The 20,138-nt window shown below is 40.5% G+C and overlaps 1 protein-coding gene across 2 annotated transcripts; it reads left to right on the forward strand.

Moving 5' to 3' along the window:
* Positions 1 to 1,531: 1,531 nt before the first annotated feature.
* Positions 1,532 to 17,712, forward strand: zgc:113279 (uncharacterized protein LOC553749 homolog). 2 transcript variants are annotated; one of them, XM_042297295.1, is made up of 10 exons: positions 1,532 to 2,108; positions 3,311 to 3,432; positions 3,544 to 3,568; positions 4,115 to 4,161; positions 4,288 to 5,048; positions 6,511 to 6,616; positions 11,685 to 11,831; positions 12,110 to 12,170; positions 13,847 to 14,010; positions 14,959 to 17,712. In XM_042297295.1, the coding sequence occupies exons 1-10, from the start codon at positions 1,889 to 1,891 to the stop codon at positions 14,974 to 14,976; spliced, it is 1,671 nt and encodes a 556-aa protein (XP_042153229.1). In that variant the 5' UTR covers positions 1,532 to 1,888; the 3' UTR covers positions 14,977 to 17,712. The 2 variants fall into 2 exon arrangements, with proteins under 2 accessions (XP_042153229.1, XP_042153228.1); XM_042297294.1 differs by lacking the exon at positions 14,959 to 17,712 and having other exon boundaries at positions 13,847 to 14,323.
* Positions 17,713 to 20,138: the final 2,426 nt, after the last annotated feature.

The raw sequence follows: 20,138 nt of genomic DNA on the forward strand, positions 1-20,138 counted from the left end.
TTACATAATTTATACAGCATCATACAATACATTTTTGGACCTTGTTGTGCTGTGCTCACTTGAACAGGAAGGTGGCGCAGTTTCCTTTGTGGGAAAATGTTGTCATCAAAGTCTGGCATTCTCTGGATTTTTGGCGCTTTCAAAAGGTTGAATTATGATGATGTCATTGATCTTCAGGTCGTAGCTCGAGAAAGAGGCCAAATTTACAATTCCGAGTTTGATGACCGTTCAAAATGTATTTCCCCAGCCGGAGCTAATTTATTCCCAACTTCCCAGTTGTCTTGAACTCACTGAAGTCAAGTTTTCGCAGTTCCGAGTTAACAGTTGTTTTGAGCACGGCACAAATCATGCTTCATTGACAGCATGGTCAATGTTGAACTTGGAAAAGTGGGCCCACACTGATTCCTTCCAAACCACTTATTGAATTTGCGATTTCCAACTTGTTGTGTAATGTTTATGTCCAATGGCCGATGAGCACCGATACGTTTTATCTATAATTTCTCTTCATTATTTCTCTTCATATGATAAGGATTAAAGAGGATTTGCCTGTAGACTGTCGACTTGATTCATGATGATGACTGCTAGCTAAGATTTTGAAAGTGTGATGTTGACATGATCAGTCCAATCAAAAGCTACTGTACATATAACGTGATTTGACATAATTTTATCTGTGGCCAATGACCTTGAGCCTTCTTGGATGGGCACTTCTATGGCAGTACCCAACGGGCTATAGAATTTTTGAGGTCTACCCTTACACTTGGCAGTTACGTAGTGTCCCCATGAGTGACAGAACATGGAGCCAATCACGGCGCAACGTATTTTCTGCTGGCTTGCCCCACCACCACAGAAAGCACTGAGCTAGGCTGAACGGCTTGCATTTTGGTGCCTTACTCAAGAAAACAAAAAGACCATGTTTGTATGCTGCTTTATTAACTCAAATATTTATATATATATATTTTTTACATTGTTTGCAAACTGATATGTGACACATATTAATGCCAAAATAACATGTTTTTATATAATATTTTTTTTGCTAAAAATGTGGGGCTCAAAACAGGAGGGCCTCTGCCCCACCTGCCCTGAATGACAGGTCGCCACTGCTCTAAACCTCCCAAAAACATGTTTAATTTAAGCAATAAGGAAAGGGAAAGGGGGATACCTCATCAGCTGTACAACTGAATGCATTCAACTGATATGTGTCTTCCACATTTAAACCAACCCTACTACAATAAGCCAGAGGGGGTGTGGTATATGGCCAATATACCACGACTGAACGCTGTTCTTATGCACAACACAACGCGGAGTGCTAGGACACAGCCCTTAGCCGTGATATATTGGCCATATATCACAAACCCCGGAGGTGCCTTATTGCTATTATAAACTGGTTACCAATGTAATTAGAGCAGCAAACCCATGGTATTTGGTCTGATATACCACGGCTTTCAGCCAATCAGAATTCAGGGCTCGAACCACCCAGTATATAAAGTCATACAAATGTTTTGTTTTACAGGGTCAGCCATAGTAGTAAGCTGCCCAAGGAGCAAATTACAGTTAAGTGCCTTGCTCAAGGGCACGTCGACAGATGTCACGTGGTTTATTCAAACCAGGGACTTTTCGGCGAATAGCCCAAAGCTTTAACTGCTATGCTACCTGCCGCCCACTGACCTGAAAAACAGGTGATAAGAGCAATTTAGAATTCGCTCCACCAGGTGCTTTGTGTAGGGCAGGCTACCGCCTCACTGAGGGATTTCAGACAAAACAGACCTTGAACGCGGGTATTTACACTCTATGACTCCCAGGTAAACAGTCTGTTTCAATATCTTGAGAGTTCTCCGTTTGATTTTGTTTCCAACTAATACATTACCCCACTGCTGCAAAGGAGAGCGATATGCGTGGGCGATATAAAAGTAAGGAGAACGCGGGCAGTGAATGCATCCATGCTTTTGAGGGGAAACGGGACATTGGAAACGGGCTGTTTAGGAGTTACGACTCACCTATGCCAGGAGAACCTGCCAGCTACTCGGAGGGGCCAAATTCCCCAAATGGAGGTATCCTGACCAGTTTGGACGACGGGAATGGGCCTTCGACAATGAACTCTTCTTGGACAGGTCAGCACAATTTAGTGAATGCATTTCTTGTCTAATCAAATGTAATTATCCAACCAAATATCATCATTTAAGAAGTTGACATGCATAAATGTTTTATCATAACCTTACTGAAAATGAGAATGACCACTTTAATGCGTCAACTTGTGTTGAGTAGTCTACATTAGACTAAAAGGTGCAATGCAAAAGCTTTTTGGTAACACCTTACATCCCAACCTGGTCTCAGAGCATGTATATTATTCTGTACGAAATCCAAGACAGTCCATTTAGTATGATATGTTACGTTTCGTATGGCATGTATTAATTTGTGGATTTAATTTATGAATTACAATCCGTATGATATGTTTGCAAATTTCCTAAACTTACAAAATAGTAAGAATTACAATACGTACAATCCGTTACGAATTTGCAAGATACATGATATGAATTCCAATTTGTTGTGGCTAATACTAATTTTAGCTAGCTGGCTAGGGGTTAGGATTAAGTTTAGGAGTTTGTTTTTTAAAATGTTTTTATTTAAACAGCAAGTCAGTTAAGAATAAATTATTATTTACAATGACAGCTTAGGAACAGTGGGTTAACTGCCTTGTTCAGGGGCAGAACAACAGATTTTTACCTTGTCAGCTCAGGGATTCGATCTAGCAACCTGTCGGTTACTGGCCCAGCGCTCTAACCACTAGGATACCCGCCGCCCCCATTAGCTAAAAGGTTAATGGTTAGGGTTAAGGGAAGGGCTAGCTTACATGCTAAGTTGTTGCAAAGTATATAAAAAAGTAGTAATTATTTGAAAAGTTGCTAATTACCTAAAATGCTAAAGTTGTCAGTGAGGAGATTCGAACACGCAACCTTTGGGTTGCTAGTTACCTGTTTTATGTAACTAATTTGAGTGTCGCCGAAATAAGTTTACTATGTTATGTGTAGTCTATGAGAGCAGGCTGCACATCCAGGTATAAATTTCATATTGTCTTACAACAAGCAAGGCTCACACTGTTGGTTGTTCATATACGGTACTGTGCAATCTATAGGATTCATACAGTACATGTGATACATTTTTGTAAATTACATTAAGTCATATTTTAGGCCTTACTTTTTGGAATGAGTGATACATTTTAGGATAATATGATCATCAGATATCATGTTTCTTTTTAGGCTGTCTGAATTCACAAATCAATTGCATTCTGTTGCAATATGGTTTTATTCATCAGGTCCAAAACGCTCCAACTATGACGGTGAGAAAAGGTACCTGGGAGTCAGGGTCAAAATGCCTGTGAGAGACATGCTTAATAAGATTCGCATAGCGAAGGGAATGGACCCCAAAAATATCCAGGTATGACATACTGTATATTCATGGTGGCTAAATTGCTTGGAAGATCATTTCCACATTCCCCAGTCAGATGTTTTGACATATTCACAGTTTATCCTTTACGTCTTTCTACAGGGTAACTGCGGCAAGGCATTGAAAGGTTAGGAAAAAAACTCCTAAAAATTCTATTATGCTTATGTTCTTGGCCTATAACAAAGATTTAACACTTCTGGCTGTCTCCTCAAAAGTGTGTCTTGTTCTGCTCCGGAATTAGGGTTGTTTACCTTCTGAAAACATTGTGTCATAAAGTGCTTGGTATTGGGTGAGGCTGATCACACGAGGTTCACATTTATAAAATGTAGTCAAAACTTTACTTAAAGCCGATAGATATAATGCATAATGATGTACACATCAATTAGTAGTAAGACATACGCATATTTTACGTCTTAGCATTGTTTCATAATAATACAGTATATCACAGCCATTTTGAAAAAGAGACGTGTTGGATTCTGATTTCTAACAATACAAGTTAAAACGTGTTACTGATATTTCATCATTACAATATGAACATAAATAACACAAACTGTCACAACAACAATTATGTACTATTACACAAGCATTTATGTTGTGGGTAAGGGCATGCAACAGCAAAGATACTGTCAACTTCATGAAACCTGCTTTTCAAAATTCCTTATATTCTTCACAGGAGAGAAGAAACGGGTAAATACCAATAGAGATCGCAGAAGTAGCAAGGTGAGTGATTTACAGTACATCATATGAATAAGCCTACATGTCTTTTCACCAGGTGTGCCTTGCTCTAACGTGGACAGCTCAGCACTCAACACTGCATACTTATTATGTGTGGCCGCTGTGTTTCAGAGAAAACAACCTACAAAGAGCCTGGAGGAACTCGCCATAATAGTGGAGGTGTTGGAGGAGGATCTCAAAGCCAGCAAACCATACAGCCAGTCTAACACGTCTGAGTCACCTGATTACAGCCCAGAGCCCAACGTGCAACCATGGAATAGTCCAGAGCAACTCCAGCATAGTCACTCAATGAAGTTCAGTCAGGAAAACAAGATGCCACAACAAGTTACAAACTACTGTATGTCAGAGCTAAAGCTATCCCGCTCAGCACACAATCACAACACTAGTGTTCCTCCGTTGAACTCCCAAGGGCGGTGTATCAACGACGAATCCGACAATATGATGCCCAGTCCAGATTCATATATGACTTACTCCCCCAGCAGCACCAGTGAATGTCAAGTGCCATCTCCCCAATATTCGGGCTTTGCTAGCCCCCTGTCCCCCAGCTATGAGTTAGGTCAGGATGGAGGTAGTGACTACCAGGATAGCTTTAGCCCCCAGTGCCAGGATAGCTTTAGCCCCCAGTGCCAGGATAGCTTTAGCCCCCAGTGCCAGGATAGCTTTAGCCCCCAGTGCCAGGATAGCTTTAGCCCCCAGTGCCAGGATAGCTTTAGCCCCCAGTGCCAGGATAGCTTTAGCTCACATTGGCTCAGCTACATGGGCCAGAATTGGAACAGCACAGCATACTTCTGGAACCAGCTCCAGAGGGAGGAGAGCTTACTGGCGGTGGTCTCTGACACAGAGGTTCTGGCCACAGACAGGAACGGAAGGACGTAAGTTGAAATCACAATTGATATTTTAGCCTTTTCGTATTACTGAGCCTTGCTGAGCTGTAGCCTGGTCTTGTTAGGCATCCACCAGAGAAACTAGCACAGTGCGGTTCAGGTCGGCACAATAGTGTGAAAAGGGTACATGTGTCTGATACTGTATCAGTGCTTGCAGACAGTGCTAGTACATCGTAGATACACCAACTGTTGATTTAAATTGTATACCCCGGGAGGCTATAGCAGTATAATAGCTGTAATGTTATGGAGTTTCAGACAGAAATGTGAGATGGTATCACTCAGTTTGTCACTAAAGGCAGTGTACAGAGCCTTTATGTGACAGTATGGTGAATGGATGCTTTGTAGTAATTTAATGAGATATTTGTTGTCCTAAGATAAACAGTAACCTGTTACAGACATATTAGTTTTCCTACAATAATTCACAAACACCCAAATTATGCCAAGACATACTGAGGGTATCTAATAGGCAGCAGTTAAGTGTTAGTGTTGTTACGTTCCCCAGCAAGAAAACCAAAAATTGTCGCTCAAACAGAAGGAGGAACTAGCAAAGAGTCATTGACGAATAGGTGGGGTTTTAGGACAACAACTGGGACCTAAAACACTCCCACTAAATTTGCCCAAGAGGCAAACAAAAGAAAACCCACACCAAACTTAAAGACAGGAAGCAAACCAAAAAGTGGAGCAAAATGAAAACATGGAAAGTCAGATAAAGGATTGTTTGTCTAGAAATCAAATGGGGAAAGCCAACTAAAGGTGTTAACCCGCCACATCTCTCAAGACAACTGGAGCACTGGGCCAGCCACTCTAAATATCACATGGAACAGCACCGGTGAAACACCTTCCGACTAAGGAGATGGACAAGCCAGCACAGGTGTAACACATACGGACTAACGAGGTGACACCAATCGATGTGCCCCACATGCTAACGTGCTAACGTCCAACCTCAAAATATAAATGGAAAATCCTGTAACAGTGTTCCGAAGAAATTTCCTCATAAAGTACAATACCATCATGACTCATGGGGCGTTGTCTAAAATTGCACAAAAAGTAAACAATGACTGAAAATCCATGACCAATGTTGGTATAGGAGGACAATAGACAAATAATTGTTTGAATGGCTGACTTTAGTGACAAACACAGCAAGAGGTATCTATCTAATGTACATTTTGCTGTGAAATGTCATGTTCTTGATAGAATTGATAATTTAAAAAATATATTATTACTTTCAAGCTACCACTGATTCGAATCAGACTTGCATGAATTATCATTGGCCAGCCACAGAACAAAACAAAATTCCCACATTGTTGATGTACGATTGACATGCTGCTATGTATCATCCAGTACATTCATGTTAAAATGTAATTTAATGCATTCATGTTGTTAACCATTCAAACTCACAGTGACATTTATGTGAGTACACTATAAATACGTTTATTGCTTCTTTCTTTAGAGCTCTCCACAGAGTTGTGGGTCAAGGCAAGAGGGCCCTGGGATATGTGATTGCCAAAAGGATGGCAGCTCTGAATAGGCTGGATGTCAAAGACTCAGAGGGAAAGGTAAATCAAATGAAAAATATAGCATGACTTATATTGTTTTCTGGTTGTTCAGATTCATTCAGACGTTCAGATAACTTTGAAGCAACTGTATACTACTGCTGAGCGATTAGTGCTTTTTGAGGTTGGTTCGGTTTCTGTTAGTTTATTAAAAAAGAATCACGTTTTTCGATTTCAATGTACTTTTTTAGTTTAGACATTAAATGCACTAGGCATTATGTGGGTTGAATGCTTTAACACAGAATAAAATAATGAATAAAAGACCCATTATGGTAGTGGCTGCCCATTTACTGCTTATCACTTATTATTAACCCTCGTTTATTCACATTACTTTAATAAAATATTTGTTTTATTTGATGACTTTATTATGTCATTCTGTCATCTCTATAAGTCATAATGTCATCTCTATAGAGCTGCTGCCTACGCTGTCTGACAAAATCACTTTTTTAGTAGTTTTTCAAAGTAAATAAGGCATACTTTCATGACTGGGGAATATCAACTATCAATCGCTTAGATCATATATTTTCAGCTAGAGATACAGTGCATTCGGAAAGTATTCAGACCCCTTGATTCAATCTACACACTATACCCCAAAATGACAAAGCTGGACAAAGATTGTTTCTTTAGTGAGTCAGATGCGAAGGATATAATGTTGCTCCCAGACAAGGCTCAAATCCCCGTCATTCACATGAAGAAAAGGAAATACTAATTGCGCAGATCAGCGTGCCTTGTGAGAATTTGTTGCCTAGTGGTTAACCGCCTCTACCGTCCGATCTATTAGCCAACATGCAATCACTGGAGAATAAACTGGATGAGCTCCGTTCAAGACTATCCTACCAAAAACGGTAATATCTTATGTTTCACAGAGTCATGGGTTTTCCAAGTGTTGGCAGGACAGAACAGCTACATCCGGTAAGACGAGGGGTGGGGGTGTGTGTCTATTTGTCAATAACAGCTGGTGCGCGATGTCTAATATTAAGGTAGTCTTGAGGTATTGCTTGCTTGAGGTAGAGTACCTCATGATAAGCTGAAGACCACACTATCTACCAAGAGTTTTCATCTATATTTTTCATAGCCGTCTATTTACCACCACAAACCGAGTCTGGAACTAAGACTGCACTCAACGAGCTGTATAAGGCCATAAGCAAACAAGAGAATGCTCATCCAGAAGCGGTGCTCCTAGTGGCCGGGGACGTTAATGCAGGCAAACCTAAATACGTTTGACCTAATTTCTACCAGCATGTCACATGTGCAACCAGAGGGGAAACAACTCTAGACCACCTTTACTCCACACACAGAGACGTGTACAAAGCTCACCCTCCATTTAAAAAATCTGACCATAATTGTATCCTCCTGATTCCTGCTTACAAGCAAAAACTAAAGCAGGAAGTACCAGTGACTCCCTCAATACTGAAGTGGTAAGATGACGCGGATGCTACGCTACAGGACTGTTTTGCTGTCACAGACTAGAAAATGTTCCAGGATTCATCCAATGGCATTGAGGAGTATACCACCTCAGTCAGCGGCTTCGTCAATAAGTGCATCGACGATGTGGTCCCCACAGTGAATGTACGTACATACCCCAACCAGAAGCAATGGATTACAGGTAACATCCTCACTGAGCTAAAAGCTAGAGCTGCCACTTTCAAGGAGCAGGACACTAATCCGGACGCTTTTAAGAACTCCTGCTATGCCCTCAGACAAACCATCAAAAAAGTGTCAATACAGGACTAAGATTGAATCTTACTACACAGGCTCTGATGCTCGTCGGCTGTGGCAGGGCTTGCAAACTATTACGGACTACAAAGGGAAAACTAGCCGTGAGCTGCCCAGTGACTTGAGCCTACCAGACAGGCTAAATGCCTTTTATGCTCGCTTCAAGGCAAGCAACACTGAAGCGTGCATGAGAGCACCAGCTATTCTGGATGACTGAGTGATCACGTTCTCCGTAGCCAATGTGAGCAAGACCTTACCTGGATGTGTACTCAGAGCATGCGCGGACCAACTGGCGCCACCCATAGCACTCACGTCAGTAGTCATGAAGTGCTTTGAAAGGCTGGTCATGGCTCACATCAACACCATCATTCCGTAAACCCTAGACTCACTCCAATTTGCATACAGCCCCAACAGATCAACAGATTATGAAATCTCAATCACACTACACACAAAAGGAATGCTGTTCATTGAGTACAGCTCAGCGTTCAACACCATAATGCCCACAGAGCTAATCACTAAGCTAAGGACCCTGGGACTAAACACTTTCCTCTGCAACTGGATCCTGGACTTCTTGACAGGCTGCCCCCAGGTGGTAAGGGTAGGCAACAATACATCTGCCACGCTGATCCTCAACACGGGGGCCTCTCAGGAGTGTGTGATTAGTCCCCTTCTGTACTCCCATTTCACCCACAACTCTGTGGCCAAGCATGACTCCAACACCATCATTAAGTTTGCTGACGACACAACGGTGGTAGGCCTGATCACTGACAACGATGAGATAGCCTGTAGGGAGGTCAGAGACCTAGCAGTGTAGTGCCAGGACAACAAACTCTCCCTCAACGTGAGCAAGACAAAGGAGATGATTGTGGACTACAGGAGGGCCGAACACGCACCCATTCACACCGATAGGGCTGTAGGGGAGCCGGTCGAGAGTTTCCAGTTACTTGGTGTCCACACCACCAACAAACTATCACGGTCCAGACACACCAAGAAAGTCATAAAGAGGGCACGACAATGCCTTTTCCCCCTTCAGGAGACTGAAAAGTTTTGACATAGATCCCCAGATCCTCAAAAGGTACTACAGCTGCACCATCGAGAGCATCCTGACCAGTCGCATCACCACCTGGTATGGCAACTGCTCGGCATCCGACCGTAAGGCACTACAGAGGGTAATGCATACAGCCTAGTACATCACTGGGGCCAAGCATCTTGCCATCCAGGACCTATATAATAGGCGGTGTCAGAGGAAGACCCTAAATATTGTCAAAGACTCCAGTCACCCAAGTCATAGACTGATCTCTCTGCTACCGCACGGCAAGCGGTACTGGTACGCCAATTCTAGGTCCAAAAGGGCTCCTTAACAGCTTCTACCCCCAAGCCATAAGACTGCTGAACAATTATTCAAATTGCCACCCGGACTATTTGCTTAGCCCCCCGTCTTGTTTTTACACTGCTGCTACTCGCTGTTTATTATTTATACATAGTCATTTTATCCCTACCTAAATGTACAAATGACCTCGACTGTTATTTTATTGTTACTTTTTATTATTATTTTTACTTTGTTTATTTTTGTAAATATTTTCTTAACTGCATTGTTGCTTAAGGGCTTGTAAGTAAGTATTTCACAGTAAGGTCTTGACCTGGTGTATTTGGCGCATGTGACAAATAAAATTTGATTTGAAGGACATTCAGAAACTTGTCCTAAAGCCACTCCTGCGTTGTCTTGGCTGTGTGCTTAGGGTCGTTGTCCTGTTTGAAGATGAACCTTTTCCCCAGGCTGATGTCCTGAGCGCTCTGGAGCAGGCTTTCATCAAGGATCTCTCTGTACTTTGCCCCGTTCATCTTTCCCTCGATCCTGACTAGTTTCCCAGTCCCTGCCTCTGAAAAACACCCACACAGCATAATGCTGCCACCACCATGTTTCAGTGTAGGGACTCTGGAGCTCTGTCAGAGTGCCCATCGGGTTCTTCGTCACCTCCCTGACCAAGGCCCTTCTCCCCCGATTGTTCAGTTTGTCCGGGCAACCAGCTCTAGTAAGAGTCTTGGTGGTTCCAAACTTCGTCCATTTAAAAATGCTGTAGGCCACTGTGTTCTTGGGGACCTTTGCAAAAAAATCTAATAACCTGTTTTCGCTTTGTCATTATGGGGTATTGTGTATAGATTGATGTGGAAAATGTTTTCTTTAATCCATTTTAGAATAAGGCTGTAACATAATAAAATGTTTAAAAATGGAAGGGGTGGGAATGCATTGTACCTCTCTGTCCCTCTTGTGCGTTCTCTCTTCTTTCCGTGTCTGCTCCGAACAGAACAGACACGCTGGCGTTCTACATCTCACAGTTCGGACACACCCCTGCCCCTCGTCAGATGTAGCTACTGTCCTGCCGATACACGGAGAAGCCAGCCAGCTCAATATTATCAGTGTGGTCCTTCAGCCACGTCTCGGTGAAACATAAGTTATTACAGTTTTTAATATCCAGTTGGTAGGATAGTCTTAATCGTAGATCTTCCAGTTTGTTTTCCAATGATTGCACATTGGCCAAAACTACCAAGCGTAGTTGTGGTTTACCTACTCGTCAGCAAGCCCTCCTCCTCCCTTTTCTCCAAATTTTCTTCACGCTGATGACGGGGATTTGGGCCTTGTCTCGACAAAGCAGTATATCCTTTGTGTCGGACTCATTAAATAAAAAATATTTTGTCCAGTTTGAGGTGAGTAATCGCTGTTCTGATGTACAGAAGCTCTTTTCGGTCTTAAGAGATAGTAGTAGCAGCAACATTATTATGTACAAAATGAGTTGCAAAAAGAGTAAATGAATTGCACAATTGTTTAGGAGCCCGTAAAACAGCAGCCATCCCCTTCGGTGCATTATGTATTAACCAGTTTATAATAGCAATAAGGCTCCTCGGGTTTGTGGTATATGGCCAATATACCATGGCTAAGAACAGTCCAAAGAACAGCCCTTAGCCTTGGTATATTGGCCATATACCACACCTCTTAGGGCCTTTAATCATAGCAGTCAAAACAATTTAAATCGACATCCGTTGATAGAAAATAATCTGGAGAGTTTAATAAGGGCAATTTATTTTCTCTTGCAACATTCTTAACATTCTTAAACTTGCAAGAATTATTATTTTGATGGAAAAACGAATTTAGCTTCTTAGCCTAAAAATGACGTAGATATTCCCTCTTAATTCGCTGAATAAAGGGTTTCATGGATAAATGTGGCAACTCCTCCATTGCTGAAAAAAATGGGCTCGTTTTTAGGCCTTGTGGGTGGGTTTTCTGAGATCTTTGGTTTAAAATGTTTAGCTCAACCTGGCAATGCTGGTGGATTAAGCCCCTGACTTCTGTTCCCAGACTGCACTTCACCTGGCTGCCCAAAAGAACCAACACCTGATGGTGGCTGATCTGATTCACCTTGGTGCCTGTGTGAACGAGAAGGACAGGAGTGGAAAGACATGCCTGCACCTCAGTGTCGAGAATGGATACATTCGAGTTCTGGAGGTAAATATAGCCATCTGACTTGCAATACTGACAGGCCAAACCTGTTCTGTGAGCTGAGCTCTTTAAAGGATAGCTTCAAATAGTATTTGAAGTATTTTTAGGAGATACTTTAAAGTTTCCTTTTAACGTGCTACCCTGTCATTATGATTCATGTAATTCTACTGCATCACCTTCACAACCCAGTATGTCAGGTTTGGTTTGTTCCCTCAATTAAATTGATACCCTGAACCTCAATAAGATCTTATGGTGTCTAATAGCATACATATTTCCTCTTTTAGGTTCTGAAAAATATGATGAAAGAAGGGATTTATGTAGATGTCGAAGCTACAGATAATTATGGTATGTTTGGCTTTCTTGTTCTATTCAGAGCGTTCCGTTTAAAAAAAACTCTTAATGTAAGTCTTATATTTAAAGCTGCAATATGTAACTTTTTGGGTGAGTTATAGATCTTTCATTCTCATTGAAAGCAAGCCTAAGAAATGGTTGATCTGTTCTATGTGCTCTATTTCTGTGCTTCCCTTTCTTAAGTGTAGTTTTTGCATCTTTTACTTTCGGTTTTGTACACCTGCTTCAAACAGCTGATAAGACAATATTTTGTGTTTGAGAATATATTTCACAGAGGTTTAGATGGTACAATTGCTTGTTTTGTTACATAAACTGAAATTAAGCAAAATTATTCGAATTTTAGCAACCACGGAATGGCGGAGCAAACTCTGCATATTGGACCTTTTAAAACGATAGTTCACTCCAAAATGAAAGTTTGTCATATGATTCAGACCTCAAAAGTACTCAAATGTCAAGATTAATCCACATCCCACGGCATTAGTTGTGCAGATTGAGCTATATGCCTCAACTACAAATGAATGGAAAAGATAAGCACAGAATAAAATCATCTTTTATATTTTCCATTCATTTGGGACTGAGGCATATAGCTGGATCTACACAATGTCCTGGAAGATGGAATTATCTTAACAAAAGACTACTTTTGAGGTATGAAAACATTTAGTTTAGAATGAACTGTCCCTTTAGGAATGCTCATTCAATATACTACCTGAGGGGTCAACAAGGAACAGTAATGCTAGCCTATTCAGCTGGTTATATTCACATCAAAAAAGTTGATGATTTTAGATTTACAGTATATACAGTGCCTTCAGAAAGTATTCACCCCCCTTGACTTATTACATATTTTGTCACCCATCTACACACAATACCCCGTAATGACAAGGTGAAAACATGTTTTTAGAAAGGTTTGCAAATGAGTCAGTACATGTTAGAATGACCTTTGGCAGCAATTATAGCTGTTAGACTTTCTCTGTAAGTCCTAAGAGCTTTGCACACCTGGATTGTACAATATATATACATACCCAATGTTCTTTTCAAAATTCGTGAAACTCTGTCAAATTAGTTGTTGATTTTCATGTTTTGCCATAGATTTTCAAGCAGATTTAATCAAAACTGTAACTCGGCCTCTCAGGAGCATTCACTGTCTCTGAAATCCCTGAGCAGTTTCATTCTTCTCCGGGCAACAGAGTTAGGAAGGACGCCTGTGTCTTTGTAGTGACTGGGTGTATTGATACACCATCCAAAGTGTAATTAATAACTTCAACAAAAGCAGACATTATTTTTACCCATCTACCAAAAGGTGCCCTTCTTTGCGAGGTATTGGAAAACCTCCCTCAAGACATTTTAGCTTTCAATTTGTAAATAATTAGCAAAAATGTCCCTAAAATATTGTTCCACTTTGACTTTATCGGGTATTGTGTGTAGGCCAGACACAAACAATCTCAATTTAATACATTTAGAATTCAGGCTGTAAAATGTGGAAAAAGTCAAGTGGTATGAATACTTTCTGAAGGCACTGTACATTGAAAAATCCACGACCACAATGTCATTGTCATAACCCATGTTTCATACAGTGATAAATTCCCCTCTGCCTTACATACTTTGATAGGTTTTGGGTGGTTGGTCTTATTCTACAATGCCTCATGTCTGTGCTTGGTGTGTATTGCGGTCAGGACTCAGTGTGTTTCAGTGTGCAGCAGTGGCTCTGAACGTCACCGTGCGAGAGCTGGAGAAAAGTGTGGCACCTAGTCAGATGAGACTCCACACACTACGCAAGGAGCAGATGATGGAGACACTGGGGTGTCTACTGCAAATGGGAAGCTACCATCACACTCTGGTCAGTCTCCCTATAATATAGGCGGCTAAAGTTTTTTCCATTTGGAAGTCATAATGTGTTTAAGTTACTAAGCTAAGAATGTGTTAAGTTTGAACGAATCCACACAAATATACAGATACTGGAGTACTTCCATAACCATTCATGCTCTGTTTGCTTGACAGAGTTAAGCCTTGAAGTGCAGGAGATTAAAATGCTGTCAACTACTCTCCCTCAGGATAATCAATCAAATGTATTTATAAAGCCCTTTTACATCAGCTGATGTCACAAAGTGCTATACAGAAACCCAGACTAAAACCCCAAAGAGCACGGTGGCTAGTAAAAACTCCCTAGAAAGGCAGGAACCTAGGAAGAAACCTAGAGAGGAACCAGGCTCTGAGGGGTGGCCAGTCCTCTTCTGGCTGTGCCAGGTAGAGATTATAACAGAACATGGCCAAGATGTTCAAATGTTCATAAATGACCAGCATGGTCAAATAATAATAATCACAGTGGTTGTAGAGGGTGCAATTGGTCAGCACCTCAGGAGTAAATGTCAGTTGGCTTTTCATAGCCGATCATTCAGAGTTAGAGACAGCAGGTGCGGGGAGAATGTGGGGGGAGAATGCAAACAAAGTGGAAGCAAAATGGAGTCCTACAAGCTCATGCAAGGAGTGGTCTCCCGACCCAGTAACGTGAGCTACTTAACTTGTTCACTATTTTTCATAAGATTTTCAAGGGGGGTTGTAGACAAGAGGCCTTATTTATAGTACTGTACATTTTAGTTTGTCTTTGTTTTATTGCACACACAAATGTAAATGTCATTTCTTGCTGTACTAAAATAATTGTGTTTTTGATGTATCAAACACAGTTTGATTTGGTTACAGTTTGATTTAAAAGGGTCCTCCATGAAATGAATAGTTTCCAGAATCTATTAGATTTATGGTTCTAATTTGGTGTTTATCTCTTTCTTAGGGGAACTACGTGACTTAGATGGTGTCCATCCACACAGCTGTTCCTTATGAAATTATGTGTGCATCTGCCAAGCAAGGCATGCCAGAGAACTGACAGTTAATGTTTCTGAGTTGTTACAAGCTTGAACTTGTCTTGGAGTAAGGCCAATGTGGTTTAGAAAGCCTTTAATTACCTATCTCTTTGTTACGTGGCTTTAAAGTGAGAGGCTTTCTTCAAGGCAAGGTACAAGTCTTATGTAAAGCATCCAAGGTTTTATGTAAGCTGAAACACAATTGTAAATTGAGTGTTTTTGTGGCTTGCGTTAAGACTTTGGTTGCACATTAGCTGGTTTCTGTGAAACTTCCACTGTTTGTTACATTAAAGTAGCAACATGTTAATGCAAGTTAAGCTCAATTTTATTTGGTGAATGTGTTATTGGTGTTGTATGTAATACAACAAGGGAGTCAAATTCTTTCATACTCACATCTTGGAGGGAAAGTGATAATGTTCAAAGCAACTAGTAGCAGCTAGTCGCCAACATGTTGTTACACGGTTGAAAAGTAGATTATACGTGTGTATGGGTGTGTGTGTGTATATTTCTATTCTGTAATGAACACCAAGGTTATCAACAATATTCTTATGTGTATAGGCCTATATGTTGAATGTACGTTAAAGGTGAAATCCATAAGTTGGTCTCAGCCGATGGAGAGGGTCATTGCAAGTGCAAAACAAAAGAAGTAGGGGAACAGGCACCTTCATTGGCTTAAATCAAACCACATTGTACTTTGTGACATTTCCACAGGAGACAAAGAATTTGTCATTTTACTGCTTTGTTATACATTTTAGTCTGGTGTCGCGTTATATTACCAAGATGGTCATCTCGTTCCAGACACATTCAAGGCTTGTGGTAATGTGTGTGGTTACAGGTTTTTGAAATTGTAGTGAAGTGTCATTTAAAAAAATAGATATATATCTTAAAGACATTCACAAAATATAATTTACTATGAAGCAAAAAGGTTGCTCTTTATTTCACACAGTAAGTCGGCATTGCTCTTTTTGTATTGATGACAGTACGTTCAGAGTGCGGTCAGGTGAACTGGTCCACTAGTACAACCATGAATCTCTGATCTTTGTTGTTTTTATAGTGGCGCTTGGGTGTTAACCCTGAATTCTTTGACTAAATCCTTTGGCATTTTATAATCCCATTAATATGCTGGCTGTATATCCCATACTTCCGATACGATAGCTTTTTATTAGTCCCTGAAAGGACCTAATTTCTTCACTTAAAAATATTTGGTGGTTTGCATGGTGTTGTTTTTGTAAGTAATGGTTGTGATGTAGCTGGCTTCATTTCAGCTCCAACTATTTAAAGCAGTTTTTATGTGCACTTTTTTCTTATAGTTGTAATGGTATAGTTGTTAGTCATTTTTATTACACATATAGTAGTATGTAGTTGTAGTGGTGTAGTAATTGTATTTGACATGCATTTTTGTTAAAGTTTTATGGTAGGACTAGTAGTAATTGTAGTGTTGTGTGGCTGCAGTAGCAATGTAGCTGTGGCTGCAACAGCAATCATAGGAGTTGTGGTAGAAGTAGTGAAAGATGTGGCGCAAAGAGAGTAGGAGCAGTACTGGCTGATACTTTTAGTAGGAGTTGTATGGCCTTGGTTCACAGCATTCATATGAAGTTCATGAAAACCCTTTATTTTCTTCTATTATGGTTTTGTTATTGTTTCGTACATGTAGCGCTTTAACAGGGGCTGAATTGGGACTATGCAGGTGGTGGAAATGTCCCTGATTTCTATGGAATATATTCAATTTCGACTCTATCCTGTCTACTAACATTTGGTGATAGAGCTCAACAATCCCCAATTCAACCCCTGGCATGAATATACAGATGTAGGATCTTAATTTGACCCAGTTTGCTACAGCAGGAAAATAGTCCTGCATCAACAGGAAATGGGAATTATGATGTGGATTATAATTAATGGAAATATATGAAGGGATACATTATTTTTAAGGAAAAATGTCAAAGTATAAAGGACAAACTTCAGAATCCTTTTTAAACCTAAGTACACAACACAATTTACTTTTCCTGCATTGCAGGAAAGTTCTGCACAGAACAAATGAAGATCCTACACCTGTAAAGTAACTATTTTATCCCACTATAAAGGGAATATTATCTGTAATCTGGTGTTTGGTATGTAATGTTTTATATATATTTGTATACATTGATCAATATAATGGAAACATGTTTTTTTTGAATGAGATATATGCACAACTCAGATCTTTGGAATTGATTAGAGATGTTCAAACTGAAATAATCAAGATTAACACACAGATCTCAGGTTAGGATTCAGCTAACCTCGTCCCCAGGCTCCGGGTCAACAGAGAGAGCGGGCTGGGGATGAGAATAGGATTCAGTAACAATAGTCAGGCTAATATAGCCATCCATGTTCATTATTTCTGTATTTGTGTGCAATTCTAATTTAGACTGGTTGTCTTGAGGCTTTGTTGATCAACGAATAAGCTGGAAACTAATAGGAATGCAAGCAGCTATACATTTGTTTTTATCTTGCTGGAGGAGGGTTGTTGAACAAATGATAGGCTGTCACTCACATATTTGGGTTTAGTGATGCCTGAGTGTATAAGATGTTTCTGGTGGTGCACTGTTCCTGAATGGCTACATAGCTGTTGCACAGCCCCTATATTAAGTTGATTCATGTATACCACTTTCCCATGACCTTTATTAAAGATTAAAAGCAATTTTACCTGAGGCCTTCGCCTTGTTTCAGTCTGATTACAGTGTTCCAACATGATCTCGCAAGCTTACATATTCATTCACGCAACCTGGTCTCAGAATTTCGTATGATTCTGTATGTAAATCCAAGACACTCCATTTAGTATGAAATGTTAGGTTTCGTATGGTATGTTTTAATATGTTGATCTCCGTCACCCATTTCGAATGACATTACAATTCATATTATGTTACAATATAATCAATATAAGCATTTTCACACTGAAGTCGTTTAGTACGCCCAACTGTAGTCAGGTCAAGACCCTGGTGAGGATGACAAGCACACAGATGAGCTTTCCTGAGACGGTTTTAGACAGTTGTGCAGAAATTCTTCAGTTATGCAAACCCACAATTTCATCAGCTGTCCGATGGCTGGTCTCAGATGATCCCGCAGGTGAAGATGCGGATGTGGAGGTCCTGGGTTAGCGTGGTTACACGTGGTCTGCGTTTATGAGGCCGGTTGGATGTACTGCCAAATTCTCCAAAACAACGTTGGAGCCGGCTTATGAAAATGTAATTCTCTGGCAACAGCTCTGGTGGACATTGCTCCAGTCAGCATGCCAATTGCACACTCCCTCAAAACTTGAGACATCTGTGGCATTGTGTTGTGTGACAAAACTGCACATTTTAGAGTGGCCTGTGCAATGATCATGCTGTTTAATCAGCTTCCTGATATGCCACACCTGTCAGGTGGATGGATTATCTTGGCAAAGGATAAATTCTCACTAACAGGGCTGTAAAAAATGTGTGCATATTTTTTTAGGAACATTTCTTGTATCTTATATTTCAGCTCATGAAACATGGGACCAACACTTTACATGTTGCATTTATATTTTTTGTACGGTGTAGGTAGACATATAAGGCAATACAAAACTCTAAAAACACACACTGTATGGTCAAGGCCTCTTGAATACTTTTCATGCAAAGCATATACAGAACAAAAATATAAATGCAACTTGTCAAGTGCTGGTCCCTTGTTTCATTGTCCCATGTTTCAGTGGGTGGGCCTGGCTCCCAAGTGGGTGTGCCTATGGCTGCGCCCCTGCCCAATCATGTCAAATCCATAGATTAGGGTCTGATGAATTTAGTTAAATTGACTGATTTTCTTATATGAACTGTAACTCAGTAGAATCTTTTAAATTGTTGGATGTTGCGTTTGTATTTATTTTCAGTGATTGTGGTCTGAGAAAGTTTGATGTTTGTGTGACATTTCTAAACCCATGTGGCTCACTGAAACAGTGACTGACACCCGCAGAAACATTACAGAGAAGACAGGATGCTTTGATAAGGCATTATTTAAGTTATACAAAACTTGTCCAGATGTTCAAAGCACTTTACATTGTATGGCGCTTAACTCCTCCCTTCCATTACCAATGTGTTGCACACACCTGGGTGACCATAGAGACCACAGAGAATCAGGATTTTATCTTAATATCTTATCTGATGAATGATAGCTTGTACAGAGTCGTGCCCCTGACTTTAACTGCCCTGGGACAATGAGATGTCCTTGAACCAGAAGGAAGAGTGCCCCCTACTGTCCCTCCAACATCACCTTCAGCAGCATCTGGTCTCCCATCCAAGGATCAAGCAGGCCAAACTGTGTTTCAGGGGAATGCCAGCAGTGGGATACATGGTGGTATGGCTGCAATTCACATCTATAGTCACACTTCTGAGAGTCTTCAACGCTGAGCTGGACATCCTGTGGTGAAGACATGAATTACTGCCCTGAATTTTTTTTAAATTCTGTTCAAGTTTCTGTCTGTCTGATCAGGTGAACAATGTATTATGTTTCACAGCGATAAAATGTATAATCTTTACTGATCTAACTGCAAGTGTAACTGAATGAACCTCCAAATGTGCTATACTATCAATACAAATTGAATCACAAAACATTAGAAGAGGATATCACTCAACCACCCTGTGAGAAGACAGTGAAGCACTAGAGCAAGATATACAATTTTATTCATTCCAGCAACTCCCTATTCTAACTTTGATCTGCAAGAATTGTGTAAGATTGCCTCATACTTTCAGAGGCCCATGTAGTATGGATATGGAGAGGTTTCGCACACCCTCCTAGTGGTGGTTGATGAGATTGGGAACTTATGTTGTCACTTCAAGAGACAGATACCGGTCTTTCTCAGTGTGACTTTGGCCTCTGGGTATGCAGTAGATTAGTACTTTAGCTTCATTCCAGTCATAATTGTTGTATTGACCATTATGTAGAAATATGAGACCAACAGATTGTTGATGTATGTATGTATGTATGTATGTATGTATGTATGTATGTATGTATGTATGTATGTATGTATGTATGTATGTATGTATGTACGTATGTATGTACGTGTGTATGTATGTCTGTATGTATGTATGTATGTATGTATGTATGTATGTATGTATGTATGTAT

This window comes from Oncorhynchus tshawytscha, linkage group LG14 (genome assembly GCF_018296145.1).
Source record: "Oncorhynchus tshawytscha isolate Ot180627B linkage group LG14, Otsh_v2.0, whole genome shotgun sequence".
Classification (NCBI taxonomy): Eukaryota; Metazoa; Chordata; class Actinopteri; order Salmoniformes; family Salmonidae; genus Oncorhynchus; species Oncorhynchus tshawytscha.